The sequence below is a fragment of the Suricata suricatta genome, chromosome 17 (genome assembly GCF_006229205.1).
Source record: "Suricata suricatta isolate VVHF042 chromosome 17, meerkat_22Aug2017_6uvM2_HiC, whole genome shotgun sequence".
Taxonomy (NCBI): Eukaryota; Metazoa; Chordata; class Mammalia; order Carnivora; family Herpestidae; genus Suricata; species Suricata suricatta.
The window spans coordinates 26,576,506-26,587,276 of NC_043716.1; the positions used below are offsets into that span (position 1 = coordinate 26,576,506).

The 10,771-nt window shown below is 42.2% G+C and overlaps 1 protein-coding gene and 2 non-coding genes across 3 annotated transcripts in view; all 3 read left to right on the forward strand.

The window, feature by feature from the left end:
- Window positions 1-10,771, forward strand: part of TEX14 (testis expressed 14, intercellular bridge forming factor) — an 82,008-nt gene that overhangs the window by 13,003 nt on the left and 58,234 nt on the right. Inside the window, exon 2 of the mRNA XM_029928347.1 lies at window positions 9,978-10,092. Coding sequence (XP_029784207.1) covers window positions 9,978-10,092 — 115 coding nt within the window. The remainder of the gene's footprint in view (window positions 1-9,977; window positions 10,093-10,771) is intronic.
- Window positions 4,316-4,530, forward strand: LOC115283158. The gene has a single exon (XR_003904955.1). It is a non-coding gene; the product is annotated as a small nucleolar RNA U3 (small nucleolar RNA).
- LOC115283155 lies at window positions 9,147-9,361 on the forward strand. The gene has a single exon (XR_003904952.1). It is a non-coding gene; the product is annotated as a small nucleolar RNA U3 (small nucleolar RNA).

The window sequence follows — 10,771 nt, forward strand, 5'->3', positions numbered from 1 at the left end:
AGTCCCTTAAAAATAAAATCTTGGGGTGCCTGGGTGGCTCAGTTGGTTAAAGCATCCAACTTCAGCTCAGGTCACCGTTTGTTTTTTTTTGTTTTTTTGTTTTTGAGAGACAGAGACACCATGAGCAGGGGAGGGTCAGAGAGAGGGGGAGACACAGAATAGGAAGCAGGCTCCAGGCTCTGAGCTAGCTGTCAGCACAGAGCCCGACATGGGGCTCAAACTCACAGACCATGAGATCATGACCTGAGCCGAAGTCGGATGCTTAACCGACTAAGCCACCCAGGCGCCCCGACTCTTACACTATTGATTCAACTCCCAGGTCAGTTTTCTCCTTCTGAATGCAAGCCATGATGATAACTCCCATAGACACCTGAGACAGTGGCCTCAGAACTGGTCTCCACAGCTTTAAACTTCTCAGTGGCTTCCTGTCACACGTAAAATCCAGACTTCCCTGGCCTTGCCCTTGCATAGAAAACCCTCAGCTATCTGGCCCTTGCCTGACCTCCCCTCCCCCTCATTACCCTTATGTTCTCTAGCTATCCTGGAGTTGCTGGAATGTACCACTTTGTTCCCCTCTTTGAATCTTTGCATTCAGTTTTCTCTGTTTAAATGTAACATTCAAAGAGAGGCTTTTTTGACTACCCAAATCTAACGTAGCCACCAATCTGTGTTTCGACGCTTAAAAAAAATCCTTGGCATGCCTCATTATTGGACAATCCTGTCTTCCTCACTAGATTGTAAACTCAGTGTGATGAGAATAGGGATCTTTACTCCATACCGCTGTATATCCAATTCCTAGAATAGTACTTTAGAACATAGAAAAGTGGAATAATGGTTAAGGCGACCTACCACCTCTTCTACTTAACATCTGTGTGACCTTTGGTAAATTATCTAATCTTTCTGTGTCTGTTTCTCCATCTATAAAACTGGAATGATGAACAATTGCATTTATTAAATATGCTGTTATACCCAGATTTTAATATCGCCCCCAAAAACCAGAGACCGCCAAGGAGACTGAGTCACGCATGCAAAAGCAAAGGGCTTTATTACGAGTTTAGGCTGGCCAAGTCTAAGCTCGGGCTCACAGACTCCACCAACACACTGGATCCACGTGGAGGGAGCCCCGAACATGGTAGGGTAGGGGGCGTTACAGGAAATGGCGACACAGGCACAGTGATCCAATCCCTACCCTCTATCAATACTGGCAGTAATTTAACCATACATAGTGGGAGCCAATCACAACATTTAGAGTATTGACCAATCACAGAGTGGGCCCAGGACCCTCGTAGGGCGTGACTAGGACCCTCAAGTAGGGCGTGACTAGTCTTAACCTCCATCTTTAGGCCTGCCCTTAGAAATGCTAAAGGAGTTAGCTGGTCTTTCCTGATTGGGTGTTACAAGGGTTGTCTGAGAAGCTGACACTTAGGCCTTCAAGGTCAGAGTCAGTTTGATTCAGACCTGTATCCTTACAATGCAAAGCACTGAGAATAATCCCTGGTACCTGGCAAGCCCTCAATAAATAGTAGCTAGTATTATCAAAAATTGGCACTCAAGTTGTAGTTGACACCCAGGAGTATAAGGGGTGCAAGAGCACCTGGGTCTGGGGTTCCCAAATAGAACAGCTTCAGCCATTTGCCACTGGCAAAACCCAAAGGCAGAGGAACTGTTAGGAAGATAATTAAAGCTATGCACCATAAGATGGCTGGGACCTAGATCCCAGCTTAGAGACTCCTCTTCCGGGTTCTTCTTCCTCCCCTGCCTGCCGTGCGCGCCAAATTACTACTAATGCAGAATGCGGAAGTAACAGACAATAAATTATCCCTCGTGCTTGTGCTCAAAACTCAAATCTCTGGAGAAGGATCTCCTCTGAGCCCACTGGTGTAAAATAAAACTCCGATTTACCAAGATCTCCGAGTGCCGCTTGGTTTTTCCGCCAGTGACCCAGACTGGTTCCGTAACAAAATGAGTGGAGATGAAACAAGAAGGAGTCTATTTCAGTGAGGCCCATACTGGGAAGACCGTGGATTAGTGTCAGAGACTGTCTCCAAAATGCTCCGAATACTTCAGGTTTATATATGGAAAATGTGAGGTAAAGGTAGGTGGGCACATGCAGGTAGACAGTGAAGGTTAAATTGACAATTGTCTTGAAGTTAATCCCAGGTAGGGTCTTGCTGGCTCAGGGAAGTCCTTGTTGCTTGAGGGAGTAGTTTTGGTTCCCAACAGGTTATGCTTTTCCTACAGGATCTTTGCCAGAGTTAAGAGATAAGCTAGAAGGCACCTGGGTGGGATAGCTCAGTTGGTTAAGCGTCTTCACCTAAGTGACTTTGGTTCGGGTCATGGTCTCGCCATTCAGAGTTCGAGTCCCCCATTGGGCTCTGTGCTGACAGCTGAGAGCGTGGAGCCTGCTTCAGATTCTGTCTCTCTCTCTTTCTCTCTGCCCCTCCTCCATTCTCTCTCTCTCAAAAATAAATAAAGATTAAAAAAATTTTTTAAAGATAAGCTAGAAAGAAAAACTTAAGGGTGCCTGGGTGGCTCAGTTAAGCGTCTGACTCTTGATTTCGGTTCAGATCATGGTCTCCTGGTTTGTGAGCCCCATATCAGGCTCTGCACTGTCCCTGTGGAGCCTTGCTTGGAATTCTCTCTCTCTTCCTCTCTCTCTGCCCCTCCTCCCTGTTTTCAGAATAAATAAAGATAGGGGCGCCTGGGTGGCTCAGTCGGTTAAGCCTCCGACTTCGGCTCAGGTCAGATCTCACGTTCGTGGGCTCGAGCCCCGCGTCAGGCTCTGTGCTGACAGCTAGCTCAGAGCCTGGAGCCTGTTTCAGATTCTGTGTCTCCTTCTCTCTCTGACCCTTCCCCTCTCATGCTCTGTCTCTTCTGTATCAAAAATAAATAAAACATTAAAAAAAATTAAAAAAAAAAGAATAAATAAAGATAAATTTGGAAAAAAACCCTTTAAATCAGTTAGAAAGTTTGAGGTCATGGGTGTCTGGCTGGCTTAGTCAGTAGAGCATGCGCCTCTTGATCTCAAGTTCAAGCCCCATGTTAAGTGGAGAGATTACTTAAAAATAAAATCTTAAAAAAAAAAAGTTAAGCATCTGACATTGCCGCAGGGCATGATCTCAGAGTTCATGAGTTCTTTATTTTTGAGAGAGAGAGAATGAGCAGAGGGGGAGGCAGAGAGAGAGACACATACATACACACAATCCTAAGCAGACTCCAGGCTCTGAGCTGTCAGTACAGTCCCTGATGTGGGGCTTGAACTCAAAACGAATTCATGACCTGAGCCAAAATCAGACACCCACCTGACTGAGCCACCCAGGCGACCCCAGAAGTTCTCTTTCAAAGTCCTCTTCCAACTTTACCAAACAACTAGTTTTATCTTAAAAACTCAAAAAGTGGTGTACCTGGCTGGATCAGTTGGTAAAGCATGTTAACTCTTGATCTCAGTGTTGTGAGTTCAAACCCCAAAATGGGCATAGAGCTTGCTTAAGAAATACATACATACAATATTCAAAAAGTGTGAATAGGTAGTACAAACATATGGTACAAAATCCAAAAGGTTTTGTTTCTCGGCACTGGTTCTTAGCCACTCAGTTCCCCTCCCTGCCACAGTCATAGTGCCTTGTCTCTAATTTATCAGCATTTGAAAGTCAAACTCAGGACAGCCGTTTCATGGAACTGCTATCATTTACTGATCACTCCAGTCAGCTTGCTTCTCCCTAGCAAAGGCCAAGGCCTGGCATTTCCTTTGGCTTTCAGGTGTGGGTGAGGCCGCTTTAACAGAACTAGGAAGGGAATGCTTCCTCAGTTTTAAAGATGCAGGCTCTGATTGGCTGGCATTCAGTATTATGTTAATTAAGTGTGGGGGCACCTGGGTGGCTCAGTTGGTTAAGCCTCTGACTTTGGCTCAGGTCAGATCTCACATTCGTGGGTTCGAGCCCCGCATCAGGCTCTGTGCTGACAGCTAGCTCAGAGCCTGGAACCTGTTTCTGGTTCTGTGTATCCTTCTCTCTCTGCCCCTCCCCCCTCATGCTCTGTCTCTCTCTGTATCAAAAATAAAAAAAAAACATTTAAAAATAAATAAATAAATAAAATATGTTAATTAAGTGTGGCCATTAAGGTTTTTTTTATTTTTTAAGATCTTACATTTCCACTTAAAACACTAACATGTAGTTTTAAGTGATAGTATTTGAAAGATTGCATTACAAAACCTCTTTCTCTTTTTCCAGTAGAATCAGAAATGGGGCAATTATCTTGCCATCAGTCCAAAGTTCACGGCAGCCGTAGACCCAGCAGAGGCAGGGAACCAGAGGTCAAGACTATACTTTCAGGGATCATTTCTATAGTTCGTTACTAGAGAAGCTTCTCTGAATGTGTAGAGTACCCGAAACCACGAGGAGGAGGTACAGTGTCCCTTCCTGAGCGTGAAGCCGACTTTGGGCGTTGTTTCGTGCAGCTGCCTTTTGTCATTGATGATCGTTCTCCTTCTCTTTTTAGGGGAGAAGAGGGAAGGGATGCCGTCTGAGTGGTTTCTTTCGTTTCCTTGTGTGTTAATCTTGTTGCATAGGGAGTGACTTATTTATCAAGAGTTTTGTGGCATTTCACTTTCTTTTCCTAGTTGTATGTGTGTGGTTTTGTTTCCTTTACTTGTAGGTCCTTTGTATTTAGTTAAGTGTGGCTCAGTTGAAAGTTTGAGGGGCCCATGGGTGGCTCAGTCAGTTGAGTGTCTGACTTCAGCTCAGGTTATGATCCCTGTGTCAGGCTCTGTGCTAACAGTATTAAAAAAAAAAAAAGTCTGGTTCTTGGTTTTTGGCTCAGCTCATGATCTCACAGGTGGTGAGTTGCGTTCTACATGGGGCCCCGGTGGAAGCCAGCTTGAGATTCTTTCTCTCTGGACCTGTCCTCTGCTCGTGCTGGGGTCTCTCTCTCAAAATACGTAAATAAAAAATTTAAAAATGTTAAATGTTTATTTTTGGATGTGGGGAAGGGACAGAGAGAAAGGGAGACAGTATCCAAAGCAGGCTGCAGATCAGAGCTGAAGTCAGCTGCTTCGTTGCTTTACTAACTGAGCCACCCAGATGCCCGTTTTTTGTTTTTTGTTTTTTTGTCTTTTTCAACTAGCTTATTGAGTATAGTTTGAGGTTTAATGCTTGTCTGTGTATATCATCTTGAGTCATTCCTTTTTGTCTTTGTTGAATGCATGAATGAAGAAAGGGAGGGAGAAGAGTTAAAGATGCTTTCTCGCTGACAGTATTCCCATTCATTTTCCATCTTTATTTTTATATGCTCCACCAAATGCCCAGGTAAATCAGAGTATAATCACATCCCCACCTCAATAATTTGGTCATTTCCAGGTAAAACCATTTATATCCATTCTCAGCATCATTGCACTGGACTTCGTTCATAGCTCCGGGGTTCTCATGCTGACAGATCCTGAGAGAGAGATGAATGCTTTGGTGCAGCGCCTCACCTGTTAACTGGGAAAGAGGACCAGGAGTTTCTTTTGCCTTGAGAGATGAAAAGGTAGTCACAGTCCCTGGGAGCTGAAGTCTTAGATTCAAAGTCTGAAAAATCTCTCCTTTAAGAAGCAGACATCTGACAGGAGCTGCAAAAGTCAGTAGACCTAATTTCAGACTTCCTAGAGTTAAAATTGACTCCTTTTTATTGCTTGGTTTTATGTAAATCAATGAACTCTTACCACACATTCCTAAGAGAATACTTTCAATACATGTTTTTCATCAAATTTATAATCTCTTGGTTTCAATATTTTCTTGATGTTTCTTCACTGTTCTGCTCCAAGCTTGACCACTGTCTCTCTAGCACAACCTGAACCCCTGGTTTTCTCTTAGCCACCATTTTGGAAATTCCCTTAGCTGGATTACAGCTCATCTTTTCTGGATTTCATTCCTCTACCTTAGTGCAGTCTTACATTTTACTGAAACACAGAAAAAGGGTACAATGAACGTAATTACTTTGAAATATGTAAAAAAAAGAAATATGGAAATCTGAAAAGTGTTTTTTCTCCCATCCTCATACTTAATGGGTAGTTTGGAAGGCACAAAATTCTAGGTTGAAATAAATTTCCCCCAGAATTTGAAACTATTTTTTCATTATCTGTTAGCTTTCAGTCTTGTTGAGAACCCTGATGCCATTCAGATTACTGACTTTTTTATGTGAAGTGTCCCCTGCTCACTAAAGAATTTGAATTTTAGTTCTTCTCTTTATCCCTGGTCTTCTGATATGTCATGACGATGTTTCAGCATAGATCTGTTTATCTTCATCGTGATGCGTACGTAGTGAGGTCTTTGAACCTGGACACTCATGTTTTTAAGTCCTTAAAAATATCATAATACTCTTGGGGTGCCTGGGTGGCTTAGTTGGTTAAACGTCTGACTCTTGACTTCAGCTCAAGTCATATCTTATGGTTCGTGAATTTGAGCCCTGCATCCAGGTCTGTGCTGACAGCATGGAGCCTGCCTGGGATTCTGTCTCCCTCTCTCTCTGCCCCTACCCCCATTGCTCTCTATTTCTCTCTCAAAATAAATTTTAAAAATAAGTAAACTTAAGAAAATATATATATAGGAAATTTTCATAAAATTCTTTCTTATTCCCAAAACTTTAGGCAGTGGATTCTATACTCTTTCTAAAGTTTTATTTATTTTGAGAGAGAGAAAGAGAGAGATAGAGAATGAGAACATGCACACGCGCATGCGTGAGCAGGGGAGGGTCAGAGAGCCATTATCTTTGTTACACTGGACAGTAAGTATGCCTGTAATTTGCTCTAAAGGAGATACTATATCTTCCAAAGTTTGGTATACAAATGTCTTCAAAAAGATAGTCTGGAGGACCTGGCTCACTTGTGGGTAGAGCATGGACTCTCAATCTTAGGGTCATGAGTTCAAGCCCCATGTTGGGCACAGAGCCTACTTAAAAAAAAAGTCTAGAAAATGGGGTAGTTAGTGCCTCACTCTCATGACATGTAGACACAGGAGCCATCCATGGAGAACTGTCTTTTCACATTGTTCTTTGCTGTTCTTGTCTACCCGTAGGCTATCTTTTGGTGGTCAGATAGGTCTACCTGGCACCAAAGAACTAATTTGGCAGTTTCTGCCCTCAGGGTAGGGGAGAAGGTTTGGTGGGGAAGACAGACATGGCATAAATACTTGTAATACCTAACCAATAAGAAATCTGAACCCCACTAGCACTGCTTTCACCAATAACATTGATCCTTCTTACTAGATTTCTCCAGCTCCGATGCTGTTGACTGATCCTGCTTTTTGAAGCTCTTATCTCCCTGCGGTACCTGGGTGGCTCAGTCATTTGAGGGCTCAGATCATGAGCTCATGGTTCCTGAGGTCCAGCCCCATGTAGGGCTCTGCACTGTTGGGGTGGAGCCTGCTTGGGATTTTCTCTCACTTCCCCTCTTTCTTTCTCTCAAAATAAATAACCTTTTTTTAAAAAAGTTAAATGAAACTCTTACTTGTCACTGTGACCCACTTGTTCTAGGCTTTTCTCTTACCTCTTTTGGTTTCCTTCTCTCCCTACTTTTTGGCTTTGTCCCCTCAGCTGCCCCTTAGAGGATAGTGGGCCTCAGGGCTCCATACTCAAATCTTTGCTAGTTAGGTAGGGTGTTTTGTGAGTTTCACCCATGGCTTAAAATGGCCAATTACAATGTTAACGACCCTGTTTTGCCCAGTTCTCTGTAATGGATACTTTTGCTTGGATTCATTCATTCAGTACTAGGTGTTTGGGATATTGTGGGTATACAGGGTCCTTTCATAGTCTCTGCTCTTCTGAGGCATAGTCTTGTTCAAAGAGCAGGCCTTAATCACAGAAACAGAGAAGATGTTTGATATAGTTAAGGAGGTCAGGGAAAGGTTCCCTTGAGACAACACTTGGAAAGATGTCTTAATGATGAATCGAAGTTAAGTTGGAGAAGGGCTTTGGAGAGAATTCCTGTAAGAGAGAACAGCTTGTGCAGAGGCTCTCTGGCAGAGTGTAATATGGTGACCATAAGAGCTGTTAAGTTCAGTATGCCTAAAGTGAGAGGGAATTTGGTGCAAAATAAGGCTAGAGAGCTGATTGTGGGCCAGTCTGTGAACAGCCTAGTAAGGTATGTATTTTGTCCTTAGCCCAAGAGCTGAGAGCTCTTGAAGCTTTAAGCAGAATTATGTATCGTGTTTATTTAAACACAGTTTTTATGTAAATAAAAATTTCTTGATGTTTTTTAAAAATCTCCAAAAGAACATTTATGTCTGGTATTTTGATCACAGGATTAAGTTTAATGTTTTTTACTTATTTTTGAGAGATAGTGCGAGCAAGGGAGGGTCAAAGAGAGGGAGATACAGAATCTGAAGCAGGCTGCAGGCTCTGAGCTAGCTGTCAGCTAGTGGGTGGGGGGCACAAACCCACAAACCGTGAGATCATGACCTGAACCGAAGTCGAGGGCTTAACTGAGCCACCCAGGCGCCCCTCAAAAGATTAAGTTTTAAAAACAGGGAGCGGTAGGGCGCCTGCGTGGCTCAGACAGTTAAGCCTCCGACTTCGACTCGGGTCATGATCTCACGGTTGAGTTCCAGACCCACGGGGCTCTCTGCTGTCAGCACGGAGCCCGCTTCAGATTTTCTGTCCCCTCTCTCTGCCCCTCCCCAGGTTTATCTCTCTCTCTCTCAAAATAAATAAATATTAAAAAAATAAAAACAGGGAGTGCTTTGCAAATGTTAAGTCTTTGGCTTTGGGTCTTAAGTTTCATCATATACTTCATACCTATTTCTCGCAAAAGGATTCCCTGCTTACGGGTTGGTTGGTCTAAATTGAGGCACATCTTGGAGTTCCGGCGCGCTTTGTAGTCGTCATCATTTTTCGTAAACCTGACGCTGCGGCACGGGGGTGTGGAAGTTGCAAAAAAGGTGGCGTGTGATTGGCTACTAATCAACTGTATGGTAATTAAAGTGATGACTTGAAATGTCTTCTGAAACGCAATATATTAAAAAATGCTTTGTCGAACTTTGGTAATGGAATAATTCTTTGGTAAATACATACCAGTGCACATCGGAAAATATGTTGATTTTTAAGACAAAAATACTCACCATCACTAAAACGTATGTAGGTTTCTTTCACCATGGAAAATCAGGCGGGTCATTGCTAAGACTATACTTTCAGGGATCATTTCTATAGTTTGTTACTAGAGAAGTTTCTCTGAACGTGTAGAGTACCCGAAGCCACGAGGAGGAGTTGTAGTGTTCTCTCCTGAGCGTGAAGTTGGTTTTCAGTGCTGTTTTTACAGCTGCTGATTGCCGTTGATGATCGTTCTTTCTTCTCCTTGGGAGGAGTGAGAGGGAGAGAACACAGTCTGAGTGGTTTCCATTATCTTACTGTGAAATGATATAGAATTGACGTGTTAAGTTGTTTGTAGTAGTAAACATTTATGTTGGGCTATTTCTTTATGCTACCTAGTGTTTGGCAGGTGAGGGTTGGTTGACCCTACTTTGGAAAAAGAACTTAGTTTTGAAGTCTGTAATAACCTCTTTAGCCGAGGTTGGGTATAAGTTTTATTTGTTTCATGAGAGAGTGGGTGTTCTAGTTTGGGGCAAGAGAAGGGGAAAATTCTATCCAGATTCCACGTGGATTTGTTTAAGGCTCAACTGTGTTAGGCACTGGCATGCTCCTATAATCTATAATTTTCATTGATTTTTAGCATGCGAGGGTGGGATGTTTCCATATAACTTTCTGTAAACATTTTTGGTGAATGAGTGAATGCTGATTGTCCTCCAGTTGACTTGTGATTTTTTGTATTTCTGGGACTCATGAAAGCTTTTTTTTCTCTTTTGAAAAAAAGTTTACAGTATTATAGCATTAAGATTTTCTCCAGGAAGTTTACAGTATTATAGCATTAAGATTTTCTCCAGGTGGGAATTTCTTGTTTTATTTTAGGAAATATTCTGACATTTGTATTGATCTTCGCATTTGTTTTGCAGGAATTTATGTTGATGCAGTTAACTCCCTGGGCCAGACTGCACTCTTTGTTGCAGCATTATTAGGCCTTTCGAAGTTGGTTGATATTCTGGTGGATTATGGATCAGATCCAAATCAGTAAGTACAATAACATCTCTGTCTAAAAAGTGAGTAGTATGCTTTTATTTATTAAAAAAATTTTTTTAATGTTTATTTTGAGAGAAAACAAGCCGGGGAGGGGCAGAGAGAGGAAGACACAGAATTTCAAGTAGACTCCAGGTTCTGAGTCATCAGCAGCACAGAGCGCTATAGGGGGCTGGACTCAGAAACCATGAGATCATGACCTTAGCTTAGCCAACGGAGCCACCCAGGAACCCCAGTAGTATGTTTTTAAAATGAGTTGGAGCACTTATGCAATACAATCTAAGTTTATTTTGGGAGTGTTTGCTGGATTTAATGAAATGTTTAGAGGTGCAGTAGGCATCACTTTGAGTATATAATGAAAGAAAATGCAAAATGCTTATTGATTTATGATGTAGTTTCATCTTAGCTTGGGCAAACCATGCAGTGTTTAATACATAGTAGTAAAATATTTACTATTGAAGCTTGAAAAGATGTGAGTTCTTTGTGTGCAATCTTTCATTTATGCATGTGAGAGGGTTGTCTTTTTTTTTTTTTATGTTTTTACATTGTAGTACTTGTTTTGCTTGTTGGTGGTGTTTGCTTATTTAATACATTCCATCAAGAACAGAAATTACATGCTGGGTTTTTTTTGTTTTTTTGTTTTTGTTTTTGTTTTGTTTTTGTTTTTGTTTTT